We start from the raw sequence: 23,324 nt of genomic DNA, 5'->3' as shown, positions 1-23,324 counted from the left end.
CATTACACACACTGCCACAGATTTTCTAGATCTCACATACTACTATAAGAAATTAAATCTGGGGTTTTGTCAGAAAGTCTTTCTGTACTTCACTGAGGCTAATTGCTGTAATCCCTTGTCTCTTGGTAAATCAGAGGCATCACTAGCTGTGCATACAGAAACATAGGGTTCAGTGAGAAAATGTTTAAAGAATATATGTGGAGCACAATGGAACACAATATCAACATCTTTCTGTTTAAAAATACAGCTGCTTTAATACACGGTTTATGGTCTGTTGAGATAACATAGGTAACCATATTTGCCACTGAGCCAAAACTGCCTTTTCTAGCTTTGCCAAGTTATGAGACTTCAAAGCAAGGATATGTATGTTACATGGAGTTGTCATGGGTTCAGGAGTGCTTTGCTTGCTTTAGCCCTTGGCTTTTCCTGCTGTTGGAGAAACATTCTAGTTTAGAGAAAGAGTAAATATTTCTTTTACCAAGCAGTGCCTTTGTTAACATCAGATCTTAAAATAAATGATGGGTTTGTGATACATTGAGGAGAACCTGGAAACATTGCCCAACATTCCTCTGTTGGATGCAATAGATTTCAATTCCATGTGTATATGTAAACTTTTAACTTCAATTTACCTGTATTTATCACTTAAATGAAAAACTCCTCTAGACATCTACAGCAGACATGTACATATACAAAAAGATCAACTTCTCAGGACTGGTACAAAATGTATAATTGCAAGGATCAAGAGTCCTGAATCCCAGTATTACCTTTGTGTCTGTTTATGTTCTCCATCTCTCTGTTGTGGATGAGGAACTAAAATGCAACATAGATAGTGTTGGTATTCAGAAAAATTTTCCCTTCATAACACAGTCAAATATGTCTGCTTGCATTCTTGTTCTAAAAGCTAAAAAGACTGTTTTACAAATAACTTCACAGAGATTAGGTACTTTATTTCCCCTACCACTGCACTTTGGTTTTGGAGTCAGATAAAGAATAATACTAGAAGTATTTTTCTGATCTAAAACATTCTTAGCTACTACAAGTAATACCAACTGAGGAAATAGATAGGCATCTTGAATCATGAATTAATATTTTATTTGTATGGGTCTGAGAATGCCCTAAAAAATGAACTGTAGTGGCAAGGAAAGATTTGGATAGATAAATCATTTCAAAATTAATTTAGGAGCTAACTGGCTACTGAGAGAATAATTTCACCTTAACCTACAGAGAGCAAGGCTTCAAAAAACCCTCATGAAAATAATTATGGGTGCTGCTCCAGAGAAAGTCTGTCTGCTACCTTGTCTAGTGCTGGACAGGATCATTACAAAAATAGAGGGGAGACACCTGTTCCCACTGTCAGAGTGACTTTTACTTAGGCCTGTTGAAAGAAGCCCGGCAAAGTGGCCCTGGAAAAGATCCACAGAAAAAATGAGAGGTTTGGGAGATGCAAATGTTTGAATTAATCTTTCTGTTTGGAGGGCTCACGAGAGAAGTCATGGAAGAGCCTAATCATAAACCTGAATTCAGTAACTTAAAGGCCTTTATATCTCTATATGTTTTTATGCTTCCAAAAACTAGTCTGATTAACTTTCCATGCAACAGAAACCTACATCCTTTTCTTCTTTCACATGGCTGCAAGCATATTAGAGATCGCTATTTTTCCATGTTCCATGTAGACTCACTTTAATATATCCCACAATATTGTGGAAATACAGTGCTAGAGTGTATGCAGTGTCTGCACTTTATAAGGCACCATTGCCTTTCCCACCTATCACACTGTGATTAGTACTGGATTAAAGGCTGCAAAAGAGGATCACATGCCAAGGGGATCACAGCAGAGCACCAACATTGCTGCCTCCACACCTTTCTAATTTGGTGATAGGATGGTGATGGGATGGGGGCAAGTCATTTGAGGAGTGGCTGAGGTCACTTGGCTTCAGCCTGGAGGAGATTGAGGGGAAACCTCATTGTCACCTACAGCGTCCTCGTGAGGGGAAGTGCAGGGGCAGGAACTGACCTCTTCTCTCTTGTCCAGTGATAGGACAGAAGGGAATGGCATGAACCTGTCTCAGGGTAGGTTTACATTAGATATTAGGAAAAGGTTCTTCACTCTTTGGTTGGGGTTGGTGGGCACCAGAACAGGTTCCCCAGGGAAGTGGCCACAGCACCAAACCTGGCAGAGTTTGAGAAGCTCTTGGACAATGGTCTCGGGCTCATGGTGTGATTCTTGAGGTGGTGCTGTGCAAGACCAGGAGGTGGAATTTGATGATCCTTGGGAGTCCCTTCCAGCTCAGGATTCTATGATTCCATGACCTCAGTGTCAGCACTAAGTATCCATTACGATTGCGGTTCAGAGAGCCGCAGAGCCTACATCACCAGGAGCACAGGGGCTAGAAAAGGGAACCATAGCCAGGTGCTGATGTTGCTTCTTCCTCATTCCAACTCAGGATATGCTCTGATCCTATTCTTCTAATCATCCCATATTGCAGTTTAATACCAGCCAAATACAAAATAAAGAAGCAAAAGGAAGAACATGCACATTTTAATTCACTGAGCAAAGTTTTCTCTGACTTGAAAATGAAGAATCACGGGAATAAAGAATCTACAGTGCTCACTTAGGAAGCACAAAAATTTGCATACAAAAAAGAAAAACTGAAGTTTTGCAATTCTTTGGAGAGGAGAAATCCCAGGAAGACTTTGAAGCTGAGATTAAAAAGCCACAACCCAGTGTATCTTAGAAACATAAGCAGGCCAAAATTAACATGTTTTTATAGCACAATCTTCAACAGGGTCTAGAGTGGAGGAGACCAACTTAGTACAAACTTTGGGACATACATTGCCCAAGGGAAAAATGAGCTCTGTAAATACAATCAGCCTCTTGTAAGTTAATCAGACGTTATTCTAACTGACACGCTATCATTTTCCACATCACGTGTCATGCATGTTGACCTGTCTACTCACAACACAGTACTGTGTGTGGCAAAGCCATCAGGAAAGCAAGGACTTAGTGTTTTGAGCAAATATCTTTCACCAAGTAGGGACAAACTCCTCACGAGTGCAAGGAAGAGCAGCAAGTGGATTTCATTCATGGATGTCACCGTCATACATGCAAACCATGAAATAAAAAGAAACAGAGACTTGAGGGAGATAAAAAAGTAGGTCTTTCACATCTAATCCATTTTAATTATCTCCTCTTAAAATTGAGTTTAAGTAGCATATGGTAATCTCACTATACAATGAGTGAATTATATATTACCACAGGCATGTCTTGGTCCCTAAAGATTGACTCTTCAGGATTTAAAACAGTTCAAAACAGACTGTAAAAAGAAAGAAGCAGGATGTCTAGTAGAGAAAAAAAATATGAGAAATGGCAGAATAACCACAGGAAAATCATTTTCTCGATCAGTGAAAGGGAGGATCATTTTGATTCTTAGAGAGCTGTAGTACCATTTCTATCCCCGACAGCTTTGGGGATGATGGATTCCACACATGAAATATACCACAAGTGATTCAGAAAGCAAATTAAAAGTAGCTTTTGATGGGGCATTCAGGGTGTTAGTTGTTGGCTACATTATCAGTGCAGCAGCATATCATGAAAACATTGCTTGATATCACGAAAACATTGCTTGATACCATGAAACATGAGACCATGCCTTATCTTTCAGAACTCTGAGCATGAGGAGGATTTAAGTGTAGTCTGAAAAAAACAGTGTATGTGCTCAGCTAAGTATTATTCCCAGTTTATCCTTGTAGTCATTGTCTTGTCTGAATATGATCAGAGTTCAATTATACGAGTTTCTGTAATAAATTTTACAACAGTCCCGGGAACACAAGGCAATGTGGAAGATTACATACATGTTATACATACATACTGTCTCCCTAGTTTACCTCATAAGGTGTTTGATTTAACTGGCAGTCAAATCATTCAGGTTTCCTGTGTCTTACACTGGAAGTTTGTCTGTTAGGTTACCCTTTGCATGGTGCTGACTGGCCTAGGCAATTCTGTATCCTGAGGTTCCCTTTTCCAGTACTCCTTGTACACGCTTCAGCTGTGACATTTGACCAGAAAAGGGAGCAACAAATGTAAACCTCTTATAAAGTGTTGGATTCCTCTGACACTCTCTGTCTCTGCTCTCCTGAGAAATTGAAAGCAATTTGACTGAAATGAGTCTGGCCCAGGTCAGCTGTCTGGTAATCACTGATTTGTCCCTTTTTTATTGCATGCCGGTAAGGAAACAGAAGCACTGGAAGGTGAAGTAACATGACTGAGACCTTCCTGTCTAAAAATGAGCATGAGGGGCAAGACAGGAGCACAGACAGGAGAGGCTGTGCCATTGAACCTGGGTGCAGATGCCAGGACCTTTTAACTCTAGTCCTGTCTTTGTCAGTGTCTGCCTACTGTGTGAACTTGAAGAAATCACCTGAGCTCCTTTTTGCTGTATGTGGATAGGGAATTCCTGATGCCCTCTTTGTAAAGCATTTTGAAACATCTGGTTGCAAAAAATGCTGTGTGTCAAAACACACTGATTAACAGACTTACTCTTTGTTAGCCAGAGCACCTCTCCAAAGACCCCCATGAGGCTTACCATTAGTTTATTGCAAAGAGTTCTACTGAACTGGTTTAATTTTATGATTTTTTTTTTTTGTCTATCTCTCTGTCTCTCTCTCATTGGTACTGGGCAGGTGAGAAACCACACCAATGCAGCATCTGTTGGCGCTCCTTCTCTTTAAAGGATTACCTAATCAAACACATGGTGACACACACTGGCGTGAGGGCCTACCAGTGCAGTATCTGCAACAAGCGCTTCACCCAGAAGAGCTCCCTTAATGTGCACATGCGTCTCCACCGCGGGGAGAAGTCCTACGAGTGCTACATCTGCAAGAAGAAGTTCTCCCACAAGACCCTGCTGGAGAGGCATGTGGCTCTGCACAGTGCCACCAACGGCACGCCTGGAGCCACTGGCACCGGCGCGAGGGCTGTCCCCGCTGGTGTGGTGGCCTGCACGGAGGGGACCACGTACGTCTGCTCTGTCTGTCCAGCTAAGTTTGACCAAATCGAGCATTTCAACGACCACATGAGGATGCACGTGTCAGACGGATAAGTAGAATCTCTCTCTCTCTCTTTGTTATGAACAACAAAAATAGAAACAACAAAAAAAGCTATGGCACTAGAAATTAAGAAATTATTTTTGTTTCATTTTTACCTTTATTTTCCTCCTTTTTTTGGGTTCATTTCGTTTTGTTGTTTTTTGTACTACATGAAGAACTGTTTTTTGCCTGCTGGTACATTACATTTCCGGAGGCTGGGTGAATAATAATTTTCCCAGTCTCCCTTGGATGGTGGCCTTAAGGCCAGGTAGTGCTTCATGAGCTCCACTGGTTGGATCTCTAGCTACTGGCCTCTAAATACAACACTTCTTTACTACAAAAAGCAAACAACAAAAAAAAAAAAAAAAAAAACACAAAAAAATTTTAAAAAACAGACAAAAATAATTTAAAAAAATCTTTTTTTCTCACTTGTGAAGAGCACTACAAATAAAGAAACAAAACAAAATATATTACAAATCTACAAGGCCTACTGTCGTTACAAGTACACCGCTTGCAGTGTTTCAATGGACATGATTCACATTGCTGACCGCTTTTGGACTTCACAGTATCCAGTTAGAACTGTGGAATATTTTGCTTCTGGTTGAGCAGCAACCAGAGGAAACAAGGCCCTGCTGGTTTCCACCACGTGTCTGCTTTCGCACACACACACGCATCCACAAACACACAGAAAGGGCTGAGGGGAATGCGAGGCAGTGTGGCTTGGATAGTGTGGAGTCCCTGCAGGGTGAGGAAAAAGAATCAGAGGTTCCTCACCAGGATTCTGCTCCATCCCTCGCTGTCCGGCGCACCCTCCCCGCTGCTTTTCTTGTACCACCACCACCTTATAGCAGAAACCAAGAAGATTCAGACAACGAGCAACGGTGGCTTTTTTGTAATTTATTCAGTGTCTTTGCTGAGCACAGGGCCTCAGCACAATCAAGAGGGACTTTCACAGAAGGCAAAGAGAAACACAGAGGAAAATCAAAGATATCAGAGGTTGCAACCTATGGATCTAGGTACAAGAGAAGGGTTAGTTCCCACAATCTTTGCAAAAAAAAAAAAAAGTTGCATCAGGATTTATTCTTGTGGAAGAAAGAGGAATAGAGGGTGGGAGGGGAGGGGAATAATAATTAAAAAAAAAAAGAGTTGTTGGGACTTTTTTAATTCAAAATTTTATAGAGGGGCAAAAGTGACGTTTACCAGATAGAATGCTGATTTTTTTAATATATTTACAACAGTATTTGTGTAAAAAAACAAAAAAAGTGAGATTGTTAAAAGTAATTTTTCTTTGTTTTCTTTTTTGTTTTGCATACACTGCCACTAATATCTTCTCTTTTATTATATATATGAATATATATAAAAATATATATTTTATTTTAAATTGAGACTGTTAAGGTTAGCTAACCTGCTTCCAGATAGAGGGGGGGAGGGGAGATGATCTTGATTTTTATTTTAAAAAAGAGGAAGAATGTTTTCTTTATTTTCTTTTCTAGTATTATTCTCTCTGTTTTCTAATGGAATCAAGAATTACCTGGGTCGATGAGGGGCTCTGTGAAGTCATCTGTGAGATTATCTACTAGTTTTGTGCATCCTGCAGTATCTTTTGAACTGCTACTTTGTTTTTTTGAATTACATGGTTCTCTTTTTGGCTCTTACCAAGCTTCTGTTGTTTCTTTTTTGGTTCCATCTCAGAATTTATTTCTGCTGAAGGACGTTTCCTTTTGAGAAAGAGATTTTTCTAGCAATGTTCCCTTGTTTTTGGGGATGATATAAACTGTAGTCTTTCTTCTTTGAAAAAGTAATGAAAGTTTTGAAGTATGTAATAACTAGCATTTCCCTTCTTTTTGGTCACTGGACAAGAATTAATCTGCTGTATTGTTCTCTCATCCCTGCCTTGCTCACTAGAGAGCTTCCGTATTTGTGTGGGAATCGGATCCTGCCCCCAGTAATTTGTGCTGATGCCAAAACAACTTAAAACGTTACCATTGCAAATAATCTTCCCTTCATTTGCAAAAAGTCTGACTGAAGGGCCACATCCCACATTCTCTGCATAGACAAAGCTATGAAAGGAATGTAGGATCAGTGTGAAAGATTGATTCCTGATCTGCATATATATGTTGGTGTTTTGTATTTTGTTTTATTGTGTTTGGACTGATGTTCTCCCTAGTTGTCTTCTGTGTATCTGTGTACGAATTTTTCCCCCAAAGCCAACTCCCAAAGTACATGGGTCCTTAGTTCAGTTGGATCAGTGTTTGACACTATCTTTGTCTTGCTTGAAATCCATATGAGGACTTACACCAACTGCACTCTGGACTTCATATTTTAGGTAGAGAAGAAGCACCTAACAAAAATATGCAAAAAAGGAAAAAAAGAAAAATTGCTAGTTTAGCTTTTATTTGTGTCTATATTTAAATTAAGCTTTCTTAAGTTTACAAAACTTTTTGCTTGTGAAAACTGAGCATTTCACATGAGACATTCTTTTATGCTGGACAGCTTTCTGAGTATTGACTTGGTAGATCTCCATATACAATTTTGCATGTTCTTTACACCTGCGGCTTCTCTATCAGATGCCTGTGATTCAGTACAGGTAACTTCATCCATATGTTCTGTGCCTGTTCCATTACCATTTATTTGGGGGAAAAAGCCTGACAGGTGGTTCAGTCTCAGAATCTTTCTGTACCCTGCAAGGTACTGTTCAGCAGATCCTAAATGCTGAAGCTCAGATTCTTGGCTGCAATATGCAGCATAGAGAGACCTTGAGGTGAGTGCCAGAGCAATTCAGTCTTTTATAAGGTAACATCTTTCTTTGTTGCCAACTTATTTGGGTATTTCAAGGAGCTGGAGAAGGAGCACAAGTTCATTAACAAATATTGTTTTGATAACCACACTGGTAAAAGCAATGCTGGCATGTAAATCAAGACATGAAAAAACAAAGCCCAAGATACAGAGGGAGAACTGATATCTGCCATTTAGACACACTAAATCTACACAGAAAATAAGGTTCTGGAGACTAGAATGCAGAAGAAAATGAGGAAGATGAACCTAGACAAAAGGATTGAAGGTTTTTCTTTGGGGAAAGGAAGGTTTTTTCCTGAGATTGTTTGTATCAAAGAATATTCTCCCATATGAGGAACTAGTGAACAATTTTACCCAACTTACAAATATGTGGCTGCTTATTTGTCATCTGAGGTCTGGGGAAAAGCTGTTTAATTTGCCATTGTAAACCTGGTGAACTGTAGTCAAGATGTAGCATATTCTGGAATATACTTCTGATACCAGAAGAGATATGCCAGTAAACATGAAATAAGAATCAGGATCTAAATCCACCAAAATGCAAATACTATCCAAATTTTAATCCTTCAGTTTTCATCCTTCCCTAAATCAAAGCATTATCTTTGAAATGCCAATTTTTATAAGTTCTAATAAATTTGAAGTGAATTAAAGATAAGTTGTGAATGAATGAATGAATGACTGAATGAATGAATGAATGAATGATGCCAATTAAAAAAAAAACAATAAACATAGTTCTTAAAGTAAAGCAAAGGCATACTAACTAGATTGAATTCTGAAATGCTTGTCAAAGAATTTAGGCTTAGGTCTTTAGAAATGAGTGCCTGTAATACAAACTGATTTTGTTGGACTTACAGATTTGATCTTGTAAAACATGGAGCAACTTGCAGCATGACTGCAAATGTGGCTTAAAGTGCTTGTCAGGTCATTCTGAATTTAGAAGCTCAAACATAGCCCCCTTTATCTTTTAAAGTGTTAGATTCTCTTTGGCAGTTCTTCCTCCCATCTTTGAAATACTTATTTGCTACTTGGAAACAACTATAATATCAGAATGTTACAGCTATATTCAAGCTTCATATATTGCTACAATATGCCTTTGCAAAAGGAATAGCAGTCACCGTGATCTGGAAACTGCTGCTGACAATGTTTGAGCGAATCTCTCTCAGTATGCTTGAAAGGCTTCCTTCAAAACACCCGGTGAAATGATACAGATGAGAAAATGCAGACTGTAGCACACATCCTTTTGTTGAAGCATGCAATATCCTGCATTCCTTGAGCTTGATTTTCACTTTTGCTAAAGCTCTTTATATTGCTTTGGTGATGGAAAAGGCCATTAAATAGAACATAAATTCAAGCTTACAAGTCAAGGCCTCTCTGCAAGGCAAAAGTGCAATAAAGGAAGCCTTAGAGTGAATGAGAAGTGCCTTCTTGTACTGCTGCTGAGGCTGGTGAAGTGAATTGGAAATGTAGGACTGGCTAGAAGCAGATCTCCCCTGTGGTCCATCTCACCCAATACTGCATCTCTACCATGTGGCAAGTTAGAGATGATTTGAATGAAGATGAAAGACCAGTGTTGGATTATTACAAAGCAATAAGCCTAAGGGAGAAGATTTATTATATAATCCTCATTAGCTATTTCTACATATAAAATACATATAAATACAAATAAAACATGTATTTGCCTACAACCTAAAGGCATAAAAATTCATGGCTTTACCTTTTTATCCCATATAAAAATTATGTATTGTGGCAGATAATTCTCATTGTCCTTCAAAGATCTAGCTTATTCATTTTTAGATGGCCTCTGTCATGTCCTGTGAAAGTGACTTCCTCCTGTTAATTACCACACTGTTGAAATTATTGCCTTTCAATTTTTTTTGTTGTTGTTCATTAAAACACCCTTATTCTTGTATTATATGAAATCACAAATCAGAGAACCAAAATTTAACTTCTCTTGCCTATTTCGTTGAGATCTGCCTCTCTCTGGGAAGCTGAATCCACAAGCTCGGTGTCTGCTGAATAGCAAGGAGAGGACAGCTCCTGAGCATGTCCGTGTGTCTTTGGGGCATGTGCATTAGCAGGGTTCTCCTACAGTGATCTCTTGCAGGGTACTGGCAGGAACAACTCATAAATAATGGGAACCTAGCAGCACAGTAACTGGTCTGTAAATTGTAATATCATATTTCAGTCTGGTCCCTCCTCTTATAAAACCACATTAATGGTCTCTTTTAAGGGAATAGATGAAGGTGTTTTTCAGGAACTGCTCTGAGGACACTTTCTCAATATCCATCATGCTTCTACTAGGCCCACTTCTGGCCCATGCTGTTACCTTCAAAAACAGCTTAAGTTCCCAGTAAGGTAGCAGGGAAGAGTGGCATTTAATTGACTTTCTAAGTGAATGAGACTTCCCTTTGCTCGAAGACCAAAGAACCCAAGTGGAGCCTGTTTTTCTTCTTTTGATTTCTTTTTCATCCAAAGGAGAGCTGAGTGTTAACCCACATACCTTCAGCACCCCACTTCTTGTCAACCCCACTGACTGGTTTCAGTTGACCTTGAGGTACTTGATTAATGCTGCATGACTGACATGGTGGAGGAACTAGTCTCTTGCCTTTAGTGAGTATTATCCCAACATCTCCTGTCTCCCTTAGTAATGAAACAAGTCCCATAGGGAGAAGGTACAAGACATAGTCTTTGTAGGGATGCTGAGTCCAATCCAAAATCAGAAGCACCCAAATAATTTCAAACATAATCAGTATGTCATAGATCTATGACTCTCCTGACAGTCCTATGCTAAGGAAATCCTCTAGCTCTCACTCCTGAAAATTGTTTGCTGCTCAAAAGGAAAAAAATAGCACGAGCCTGGAAAAGAGAAGGGTCCAGGTAGACCGTCAAAAGCCTGACAAGACAGCTGGAGAGGGACCTTTCACAAGGGCATGTAGTGGTAGAACTGGGAGGAATGGCCCTAAGCTGGCAGAGTGTAGGTTTAGATTAGATATTGGGAAGAAATTCTTTATGATAAGGCTGGTGAGATACTGAAACAGGTTGCCTAGAGAAGGTGTGGGCTGTAGGTGTTCAAGATCAGGCTGGATGGGGCTTTGAGTAACATGGTCTAGTGGAAGGTCCCCTGCACATGGCAGGGAGCTTGGAACTGGATGATCTTTAAAGAGCCTTACAACCCAAACCACTCTATAATTCTATGATAATATCAAATTAGCACCTAGTGGTTGTTCTGCCAAGAAGGACTACGACTTGAGAATCAACCCTTTTAATTCAGCATCCAGGTCCTCTGAGCCATTGGAATAAACACAATAGTAAAGAGTCAGCAGGCAGCCTAGCTGAAGCAGTGTCTGATGGCCTGAAGCAAAATAGCTGCTTTTCACATTCCCTGATTTGTTCTTTTACTGGCTGTGAAAATTCATGAAGGAGATATAAAGTCATGAGAACCTGGCCCTGAGAGGTTTTGAGCCTCCTCTTCTCCCAGAAGGTTTGTCTTCAACTGACCACTAAATAATCAGAATTCTGCTGAAAAAAGACTTATGAGGGAAACTGCAGATAACACATTAAGTCTGGAATCTTGAGTTTGTAAATGCAATGAACACCTTTTCCAGCACTTGGCAGTCCTGCTGACAGAAACCAAATGCAGGTAGAAAGGCCTTGCAGAGGCAGGTGCTGAAAATGCCAAGGGTCTGCAGCATGGCAAGTAAGACAGGCAAGTGTATGGAGGTGGCCTGATGCTGGATACACATGCACAGGGGCTGGTTCTAGCCATGCCAAGTCAGTGTTCTTGCTGCTGTTCACCTTATTTTCATGCAAGAATTAATAAGCTCTCAGCTGGTTTCCTTTAAAGCTACTCAGTGATCCAGTTCATTTCAGCCAGAGCAAAAAAGCCCCCATATTTTCACAGATCACTAAGCTGGAAAATATAGAGACAGTTTTAGGTATATGCATATTCTTCAAACTGACAAAATAAAAATGTGGGTTATGCCTTCTCTTGCAAAGAACAGAGAAATTTGGTCCACGAGGGACACAGCCTGTTTGAAAGAGAGGAACACGTAACTCTCTTAGACCTATTGTTATAAGGCAACACAAGGGGGAATCTTTCTTTTGTTTTTCTAAGAACATATGTAAATGAGAAACAAGATGTGTTAGGTATTAGTGTGTATCTATCTAATTATTCCCAGTGCTGATAACTAATCAATTATACTAGTGCCTCTAAGAGTAGAGAAAATATGATGCTTTCATTGTTGTTATTTCTGCTCCCCCTCAGCTATAGATCAGGAGTACCTAAGGTGGAAAGAGCTACACAAATGAGAAATTTTGGTGAACAAAAGAATTATTTCCCTGTGTAGGTGTGCCAGTATCTGGACAAATATCCTCTCTGAGTTAGAAAGGATATCTAACTGTATATCTAACAGGATACTGTTAGATAATTTTAATTTTAAAATTATGCTTCTAGTGAAAAAAAATGCAAAGTTAAATATTAATCAATATTTTTTCATTATATATTTAGCAGTGTTGCTGATCTTTTTGTATTTTAGCCTCTGCAGTAGCATTTGACTCACAAGCATTAAGAGAGAGTTCAAGACAGGAGAAGCAGAGATTACTGATGTACTGTGAAGAAGATTGAAAAGTAAATTGAACCCGTGTGCTTTAATTCGCTATTCATGCTGCAACTAAACTCAACTAAAGAGTTTCCAGGTTTATTTTAAAATAAAAGGAGACAAATATAGTCTACACATCCTTCTAGCAAAGTCATATCAGGAGAAAAGTAAATCATGGTTTTTAAATGCCAATTTCCCCTAGAATTGTTCATTAATAGCTTTTAAAATAAAAGAGGCCAGTTCAAGATAAGCAGAACTCTGATGCTCTAACACAATTCTTCACGTTACACATGATCATAGTTTCCACTACCACTACCTACATGAACTTCACTGACTTTCCCCAAAGTCAGTGAACTGAGATTTTTGTGTGCAGCCACACATGCCCAAAGACACTCTTCATGTTTCCCATAGGAAAAGGAGAGTAGCACTGAGGTAAGCAAACCAATCACAGAATCATAGAATCATTCATGTTGGAAAAGGTCTCTGAGATCATCGAGTCTAATCATTAACCCAGCTCTGCTAAGCCCACACTCAACCATGTCCCCAAGTGCCAAATCCACCCTTGTTTTGAACGCTTCCAGGGCAGTGTTTCCACCACTTCCCTGGGCAGCCTGTCCCAATTTTGCCTCCCTTTTAGTCAAAAATTTTTTCCTAATATCTAATCTAATCTTCCCCTGGTACAACTTCTGGCCATATCCTCTCATCCTGTCACTTGTTAGATGGGAGAAGAGCCTGATTCCCACCAGGCTACAATCTCGTTTCAGGTAGTTTTAGAGAGTTCCCCTTTAACCCCCTTTTTCCCAGATCCCTCTGTAGAACTTCCTAAATACTTTCTTAACTGTATTTTAACACCCCAATTTACACATTTTTCCTCAACTATTTTTCAAAAAGCAACATTAAGATACTTCCTTGGAAAGTAAATACACTACAGCCTTGAATACACTGCAGCCCCATAGACAATTGCTTTAAAACAGAAATACATCTAAGCAGTATGAAGTGTGTTTATGTTTGGTATCTGTAGCAAAGTTTCATCTAAAATGTTCCCTTCTTACAAAAAATATCATGTTTTCTTCTTTGAAAGGGTAGGGAAGAAGGAATGTTAGTGAGGCATAGTGATCTCTTCATATTGGATGGTGTTTTTCTGCTGTTTCTTACTTTGTTACACTTCCAATTTTGGTCCTCTTCCAAAGTGATTTCCTTTTGATTGGTTGGTTGGCATCAGCTCCCTGTAAAACACTGGAGGGTAAATGTTCTTTCTAAATCAAATTAATAATATGGGGGCATGGCTATGTGATTTGACTCTAGCTTCTCCAGTGCCAGTGAAATTCATGAAAGAAAATCCAGTGAAAAGGGATACTTTCAAGGGAAAAATTCTGTTCTAAATTTCCATCAGCGCAACCCGTATTGGCACTTTTGGGATTCCGTGCATGTCACTGCAGATAAATACAGCCCCTTTGGATAGTTTAGCTGTGAATCCTTTTAAGAAAAGCATATTCTAAAAATATCCTTTGCTACAGCAGTACCATTACACAAACAAACAAACTACCAATACCCCATCATATGTGAGAACTTCTACCCAGTTCAGCCCAAAGGGGCATTTATTTTTGTTTTCACTCCTCATGCAAACTTTCTTAGCACTTGAGCCCTCTCTGAGCTGCAACCACCACTGGCATCCCTCATAAATGCTCTCTGTCACACTGGGCTCAGTTATTACAGTACCCCATATGCTTTCATGAGTTCCCCACTGGAGCCTTTCCTGCTGGAAAATCTGGTACCAGTGTAACAAAACATTGCTTACTTTAGGTATTTTCCAGACAGAACTGCAGACTTCTACAGTGTTCAGTCTTTCTACTGTTGACTTATTGGTGATTTTTTTGCCAAGTTCACAGTGGCACTCAAGGAATGTGCAGAGCTCAGTTAGGTACTTGTTGTGTTCACCTGTCTGATTCTGCAGTGTCCTGTTCCTACAAAACAGGCAGGTATCTTTCTGAGATTTTTTCCTACAAACTGGACAGATACCTTTCTGAGATCTAGATATTAAATAGGCACCTTTTCTATTTCATTTTGCTTCTTCTCTTTTTGCCACCTGGATATTGCCATATTCTTCATTAAACCATATAAAGCCCCCTAGAAGTTCAGCCCTCATGTTGAATGTATACTTGATCAGAGAGTATCATCACATTCAAGAAACAGGATTACATTTACCCAACTGCCCAGCTTTCTTTTAATTTTTCCCATTTAGTCATTTACTTTCATTTGTCATGTAGGCTGTTGGTACCTATGGGATCTTTGAGTAAAATCACATTATATTGCCTGCGTGTGCGTGTGTGTGTGTGTGCGTGCATGTGTGCAGTTGTATGAGCGTGCATGTGGATGTGTGCATGTGCAGGGACAGCCAGTTACCTGTTCCTGCCTTTACATACTGGCTGCTAATTGAGTGTGTGGACATGCATGGTTTTGATGCAGGGAAGGCTTTAGATGAAACAAGGATTACAGCATTAACTCTGGAGCATTGGCAGGTGACTAATGAAAAGCAGGTGTACTACTCATACACTATATATGCACACGTATATTCATAAAAAGCAGTCTGTTAACCAGATGCTCTTTGTTGGATGTTTGCCCTCATTAAAAATGTGACACCCAAATTTGGTCCAGGATATTTTTGTGAGTATCCATTCTGAAGGGAAGGCTGAAGTGTGCCTCCCAGGGCCCTATGTGGTCTTTCAGCCACAAAATAAATAAAACAGTCCATCTCAGCAGGCTTCACTAGCAGAGAGAGGCATCCATGGGGGATGACAGCCCTGGAACAATACTGTTGAGTTCAGTCACTTGTTTCCATTGAATTTCAACATGTCTACCTTGCAAAGGAATAAAATCCAAGCAAAATAACCTGCCTGTTTGCTCCCTTAAAATAACAGTAAAAAATTATCAAGCCTTTAATTAGTTAGCAGCACAATATATTGATAGACTCTAAAATATTCCAGGTCTGGAGTCTCTAGTTTCCAAAACACCGTGTCAAACAGCTCTTTCCCCACCTCAGGTACTGTGAAACATATTGATTGAGTAATCCATTCCAAATGTGCAATCACTAACAAATAGCAAGTAATGTTCTCTGCCTTGGTCTTTGCCAAAATCTTTTCAGAATCATGGTTAATGTGTCTAGAAGATTAGCAGATATTCAGGAGGAGAAGAAATTTGTCTGTAAGATTATTCCGTATGTAATCCATGAGAGCTGCAGGATTTCTAGAACCCATTTTGCACCCATTTAGTTAGTGGGATGAATATGTTTAACTGCTGCCTATTTTGGTATCATGCTAGCCCTGAAAGCAGCATTTTATTCTTTTAAGTCTTTTGCCTGACTAGGGGATTTTCCTTGTTCTATAAAGGGTAATTAAAGATTTAGTGGGATACCTTTTTTCTTTCATTTTCAGTCATAAAAATGTGAGTAAATATTCTTCTCAGATTGGTGGCATATCCCTTCCCCTTTTGAATAAGACTTTAATGCAACAGTTTTGGCTGGTTGATTTTTGGGTGAGATTTTTATTTTGGTTTGGGGTTTTCCTTTGGTTAAATGTACATTGTCTCTCTATAGTCAAAATGTCTGTGATTGTAACAGTATGTATTTCTTTTACTGGAGAAAATAGATTTTTGGTTTTTGTTAACAGTACTAGTGACTTTGTGGAAAATGACAAGTTGCTATTTAGATCTGCTTAGTTAAGTACAGTACACTACAATACAGTATTTCTGAAAGCTAGAACATACAGTACACAATATATATAGCAATTCTATATCAATATATATACATAGTATAATCATTTAACTTTTGCATCTGCCTACGGTCATAGAAAAATAATTTTTCACATGTATCATTCACAACCCAATCAACTGCTGCAGCTATTTGAAGCATTTACCAATAATTATTACAGCTCTATTGTGCTTTTTCATATTATTAACTTCTTTATTGTCTTCACAAGCATTTTTTCAGGCTTTTTTTAAATCTCTATGTAGTAAGATGTAGAAAACTTTTTTTTTTAAGAAAAGGTAAAACAGTATTAGGCTCTACAAAAAATTAGAGATTGTTCCCTGCTACCCTTTCATATCAAAAGAACAATTAATCAAGACAAATATCTATTAGCTCTCTTCCTACGATGTCCTGTTATTTCATTTCTAAAAGTATATGTCAGACTTTTCCTCTTCCATTCCTAGCCTTGGAGAAAGATGCCGAAAGTGGTCTCTCACTCCTTCCAAATCCTGTTTCTTTAAAGTTTTAAGATTTCCTAAAATTCTCCTCTGCACTAGGGTGGGGTAGAAGAAACATTGTTCTCTGTATAGTTACAAAGAATGTGGCCAGGGATTGAACAAGAAATACCTCCATCCATGACTATTAATATATTCCAATTGGATCCTTATTTATCCACTTGATCACCCCTTTTTCAAATGAAAACAACCTCTGAAAGTTTTAGTTTCAAATCATAAGTTCCTCTAGATGAATGTTCCCTTTACCATCTTCATAGTACATTCCTGTTGGTGTTGAATTTTGGGTCAGTCCCACTGGACTTCCATTGTCACCACAGAACTGCTGAAAAAGATGTCACTAGGGATATGTCAACATCTAGATCCAAAAGCCCCGAAACAGCTGACTGACACCCAAGCCTCATGAGTTTGGGTGTCCTTTCTGTATTCTCACCTTGCAACAGATGGCTCAGGCAGCAAGCCTTGGTTCAAAATTAGTAAGAGTGCAAACTTATGAGAGTATGGAAATTTTATGTTGGCTTTTCTATATATCAGGAACATCTAATTCGGTTGATGTTCATTCTTTGGTGGATAACATATCACTCCTAAATGAAAACATTTAAAATCAAGTGGATGAGGGTTGTGGAGGAGGTATTAATTTTGTCTCATTTCTCCTAACTGTGAAGACTGGAAGAAATGAGAGATGATCACATCAGTTACAAACCATTTTCATTGAGAATGAGCAAATCTGTGTCACTGCAAATCAATAAAGGTTTTTTGAAGTAAGAAGAGAGGGAAAGAGTTACCTATGCCACATCTTGGGATATTAAAATGAGAACTTCAAGAATGGGAATTATCAAGTGCCGGCGTTCATAACAGTCTCCTGTCATCTGCCATTTGCCCATACGTGGAGGCCACTACCACATTCTTTTTCTTTCTGCTTACAGTTTAAAAGTTATGGTCTTCCAGCAGTGATTTCTGAGTCTGGCTTTCCTTTACTCTGTGTATACCCATTTGTAAGGGAAGGAGGAGACTATCCTCTCAATATTAGTTACACAAGCAACAGAACTAGATTATTTCATGAAGGATGGACTTTGTCCCATTAAGCCAAACAGATGCCATTTCCCAAATTAATTCCAGTTAGCTGCTGCAACAGAGTGCTGATTCAGTGGTCCACATTTTCTGACCATGCTCTTTGCTTTTCCTTTGACTGAATCATACATATTTTTGTAGAGAGTGTTCCCACTTGAGTGAGAATACCAGATCATTTAAATGGCTGCATACCTATTCCACACTTGCCCTGCTAATCCTTTGTAAGGTTCAGTAATTCATTTAGCATAAATACTAGTTTAATGTGTTTCTTGATTTAATTTCTTTGTTGCCTTTTATTTTTCCTAATGCTTTTTTAAACACCTCAATTCATTTTGCATGTTATACAGTTTACAGTTTATATTTTTAGGCTAAGAAGTGGTTTTACAAACAGGATGGTACCAAACAGGTAGATTATCCACACTAGAGATTGTACTTTTAGAACACAGTGTGTACAGATACAATTGCCTAAGGGAAAGTGAAACTAACAAATAATCAGCTGGTGAACACTATTTTAACATATCTTCTACATAAAAGACAGTCAGTCATTTGTGATTCCAGAAATCTTGCTTTTTTTGAACATGTATCCTTTCTTTTTTGTTCTCTGAAGAAATACTCATCTTGAGAATTGTGATGTTTTAAGAAACTCATTTCATATGTGCATATTTTCTGCTTTTCTAAGGAGAGAGAAAACAGGAGGTGATATCAATTTTACAGTTCTAAAGATTCTTGCATTGGCGACTTTCCTTGAATGATATTAACATCAAGGGAAAACTGTCCAAATATTAGCTTTATTCTAGGATGTGGTTTTCATTATTACTTTCATTTTCCATCTCCTTGTTGACCAAGTGAACTTCCAGGACTAATGCAAGCAATGGTCTCACGTTTCAGTGGTCAGCAGCATTTATATTCAGCTCCTTTTTGCACTTCTTTTGTGTTTTGTACAGCTTCCGAGGAACACAACAGTTGAAGTAGGTAACACTATCACCACGAGAGGGAGAGCCTTGTACAAGAGAATGTTACTCTGTGCTACTGTGCTGGTACAGAAAGGGATTTTAAAGCTCTTTGCTGCAAAGTTAACTAAGAGGAGAGTCCCCCACTTTGGGGATGTTTGCACCAAAGACAGGGGGCCTCCCAGGAGAGGGAGATGCTTGAACTCCATACAAGGGACTTGCTCTTCACCTGTTCCACTTAGAGGAAAAGACTGAATCTCCAGTATCTGCTGCTGCTCTTTTTTTTTTTTTTTTTTCTTCTTAATATGAATAACTTGTAAACAATTTATAATTCCTATTTATTGGTGAAAGAAGTGTCACCACATTTATTGGAGTCAGAACTATTTCTTCACAAGTGTCTTCACAAGTATCTTCATTGTCTTTCGGGGTGTCCTGTTTCTTTTGTCCTAATGCCAGGATGTAGCTTGGACTGCTGTGAAACTCACAGGAGTCCTTTAAATCTGGAATTTATTCCCAATTTTGTATGTTCTGAACAATCCGTTCCCTAGATCCTTGCTCCAAAGTTCAGGTTCAAAGAAATTCTCCCAATGAGTTAAATTGGAAAATTGCTGGTTTCCCATTGCCTCCACCAATAATGAGCTTCAGTTTGTCAAACATAATAAAAAAAGGTGCTAGTTCAGGCAGGACGTACTGCATGACTTTGCTTGCCAGCAGTGAGGTCCATGCTTAATCCTGAAAACTGATTGGACCAATAATCTGTGGGCCAAATTCTGCAGGCAGGACTCGCATGCCCTTTTGTTGACTTGAGTCCATTTTGTGTGACAGAGAAAGCATATGTACTCCTACAGAAAGCTGTAGTCCTGAAAAATAGTTTCATGTACATTATTTAAGATGCCACAGAACTGTTCCCCATAATTTAGCCTGTTTCTGCCCAAAGTTTTTACTACTCATAAAACTGACTCAAGATTTGATTTCACTCTACCAGACAGATTTTGCCTGTGTTGAGGGCTGTGTGATTACATAGTCTCATATTCTCTCCTTCTCACTGAGAGACTTAATTAAAAAATGTCCTACAGAGTGTGACAGTTGCTTGCCTTTATACAAGGCTTGGAACTTGCTTTTTTCATAGAGTCCTAAGTAGCTTTGAATCTTTCTTTGGGTTTGATTGATGATTATATGTTTATTTTAAGTAATCAAATAGGGAGCCACAACAGGTAGTGTAGATACATGATTCATAGCAATCCCTTTTCCCTAATTTACACCCTTGATGTGTCACTTTTGAATTGCCAAAACAGTGTAAAAGCATTTGGGTATTGGATATTTGGAGTTGATTCCAGGTTTCTGTCTGCTTTACCCAGAATTGCTCTGGCCACACATTTGCTATTATGGTAGCCACATATTTATGTGGGTAAAGTAAATTTGTTTCTTTATAATATCTGATTATGTAACTGCAAATTCAGGCTATACAACAAACTTTTTTGGTACACTTTTTAAAAGTGCTACTGCATTTGGTGTGCAGGAGGATAGATAGCATGAACAGCATTTCAGCAAAAAGGTAGGACCCCCTTGAAGTACATGCAGCTGCACAGCAAAAAAACTCATTGCTGCTGATTATTGTGGCTAAATTGAAGTTTGTAGGCTTTACAGAACAGCTGGCAAGTGTTACTCATTTTTTGTCCCAAGTATGCTCGGCCATGGGTTGCATCACTGTAGCTCTGCACCCAGAGACAGTGGGTTTAGGTGCTGTCCCTTTGCAATGCCTAGTGATTCCATTATGTGCTCTTTATTTTTCATTATAGGCTCACTGGTAAAGATAAACAGCAAAAGTCCTTGCAGTCTGGCATTTTTATGGTTTAGAGGTAGATATTCAGGATCCCTCCACCCCTATTTAGATTCTTTCTCTTTACGTTATTTCCTTGTTTCTATGCATGGGGATGAAACAGTGCACCTGCCTGGAGGGAAGGATGCAGTATCTTTGCAAGAAAAATAGAGAAAATTGCTTCTTGGTTGTAATTTGGTATATCTGTTGGTATCTGCTTTTGTTTACACTCTGGGGTGGGTTGCCATCTTCAACAAGGGACTGGGAGCGAGGGAAGAGGCAGAAGGTAAGAGGAAGCATGTGCTTGAGCCCAAGTGAAGCAGCATGCAGTATTCCTCTATATACTGAGCAATTACAATGAGATTAGTACAGCAGCAGCAGCATTGCCCTGTTGTGTTCCATTTTCCATACATTTCCCTTTCTTGCTCCTCCTTCTCTTTTATGGCCTCTTACACTGTTTTAATGGCTCCCCACATTCCTCTCCTGTAATTATAAGGGTTTGATGGAGGCTCTTGTGGGTGTCCAAACTGAAGTTATAACCTCCAAACTGGTGAATACCCCAAAGTCTTTGCTGTGTTTTCCCAAGTGATATCTTAACAAGTGGCAAGCCCTGGCATATGGTTTGTTGATTTTTTTTTTTGTTAAAAGAGATAGATAGGCTAAGGGAGGTATGATCTGACTGGGATTCAGTAACCTGCTTTCCTTTGTAATTAATGAGTTTTATTTTGTTTTCCTTTTAAGTTTTCATTTTGAAGTACCTAAGAGCTTATATGCCTGTCATTAAAATTCCTGGTTTTCCCACCATAGCCCTAGATGGGCTGTGAAAAAATGCTTTTTATATATATCCTCAAATATTTGCAGGATGGTGTAGGGAGTTGTTCATTTACGTTTGTGCCTACATGAGCAGAAGAAAACTGAAGTTAGTGTTGATCTGTCCAATTGTTTTAGGGTAGCCAAAAAGAGCTGCCACTTTGAAAAGTTGATTGCACTGCAGAACCCTAGCTTGGGCACTGTTAAAATAGGGACTGTATATTTGGAACAGGGAAGTTTTTTCATTTTTCTTATCCACACACATGCCCTTTGCAAGATGTACCGTTGCAAAGTTTGCATCGGACAACTCTGTGTAAAACCACTACTGACCTTTTTTTGCTGTATCCATTTGGTTCTCTCTCCTTTCTGCAGCCCCCAAACAATGGCTTGTCTCCTTTCTGATTTCTGTCATTTGACTTTGGTTTTGATAAATGTCCTATCTGTTAATGAGATCTCCACATTGACTGGGAGGAGAGAAAACAAGGCATGTGAAAGTGTGGCTGGGAGACTGCAAATCCCCCTTTGTTTAGGGGCATTCATATACTAGCTGTTTTCTTGGGGGCTGGGTGGGGTGGGGAGGGAGTTTGCGCTTTTTTGGTCTGGATAAGGCTTTTTATTTTTGCACTAAGTATGACTGCACTGCACTGCATTGCACTACTGAAATGTATTTACATGTGGTGGGATTGGAAGGGGCCAATCAAGCAGGAAGGGAGGAAAGAAAGGGATAGGCACAGAAAACAGGATGTACCATAAACCTGACCGGGTTGAAAGACAAGTGAGGTTACCTTAATTTTAAGCAACTAGTCAGACACTGAGACAGCTGTATTGGATACCTTCTGTTAAAATAAATTAAAAAAGCACTATAATAGAAACTGAAGAGGCATCACAAGTTTCTTGGTGCAACCGATCTTTTTTCCCCTTTTTATAGAGAGTGTTGTTTGGAGCTGTGAGAAAGTTAAGAGAACTGCTCATTGTGTAATTTGCATAAGGCTTCACCATAAAGACACAAATTCCCAGTTCCAATGTCAAAACTTGCATGGTTGGATAGAATCTCTTGCAGAGGTTTGACTATGATTAGTATCCCTTCAGGAAAAGCAGGATCTCTCAGCTCAAGAAGTGAAGTCTCAAAGCAGACTTTACCAAAGGGGAAGGTCACTGAAATAAAGCATGTCTTTCTGAGGCTGTTATGGGAACAGTGCAATAAACAGTCATTCTGAACACTCAATTTCAGGTGTTCCACTCAAGCCTTTGGGGTAGAGGAAGCAGGAGGGACATTTGGGCAAAAAAAAGGTGGTGTGGAATTCAGTACATACAGAAATACTCCTGCTTAGACAAAGGTGCTGTCTAGCATTTTAAGTTCTTCTCTCTGATTTCTCTCCTTAAACAGATAGTCTAGCGTTGTGAAGGCTTTCAGCTGGAACCAAATAGAATCCTAAATTGGAAAGTATTTTTACAGTCAAGATGCATGTTGGCTTATGCCTTGGTCATTAATTTTGTAACAAGCATACTATGAGAAAAATAAAAACAGTAGCAATGTGCAGCAAGATCCATCTCTGCTATAGCTCTTTGTGATCTATGAACTCTCAAAAATTTGTGTTGAATCTCTTCAGTAAGACTATGATTGCAACTTTAGCCAGATGGTAAAACAGGATCCTGAAAAACATTCTCTAGAGAAACTGGGAGAAGAATGTAAAACATGAGTTCATCTGCTTTGGTCCTGTAGTGGAGGGATCACCTGCCTAATGTACCACGGGGTTTCAAGGACAAAAAAGGGAATTACTAAGAAAAGAATTGCTAAGAAAAGGCTAGAGTAATTGGGGGACTAGAAATCTATTAATGCCCCGAATTTCAAGTTAGACTTGAAACTAAGGTATTTTGGCTTCATTGGTACCAAGACATGGGTAGTACAGACCTCTCACAGAGTGCACAATGCAAAGCAGATTG

At 39.1% G+C, this 23,324-nt stretch overlaps 1 protein-coding gene across 2 annotated transcripts in view; it reads left to right on the top strand.

Annotated features, from left to right (window-relative positions):
* ZBTB20 (zinc finger and BTB domain containing 20) overlaps window positions 1-6,178 on the top strand; it is a 35,307-nt gene extending 29,129 nt beyond the window's left edge. For both annotated transcript variants that reach the window (XM_058800560.1, XM_058800558.1), the window contains one exon: window positions 4,681-6,178. In XM_058800560.1, the coding sequence (XP_058656543.1) occupies window positions 4,681-5,099 (419 nt within the window). In that variant the 3' untranslated portion in view covers window positions 5,100-6,178. The remainder of the gene's footprint in view (window positions 1-4,680) is intronic.
* The last annotated feature ends 17,146 nt before the right edge of the window (window positions 6,179-23,324 follow it).

The sequence above is a fragment of the Ammospiza caudacuta genome, chromosome 2 (assembly GCF_027887145.1).
Source record: "Ammospiza caudacuta isolate bAmmCau1 chromosome 2, bAmmCau1.pri, whole genome shotgun sequence".
Lineage (NCBI taxonomy): Eukaryota > Metazoa > Chordata > Aves > Passeriformes > Passerellidae > Ammospiza > Ammospiza caudacuta.
The sequence above is the reverse complement of the archived record's forward strand: the minus strand, read 5'-3'. Positions and strand labels throughout refer to the sequence as shown.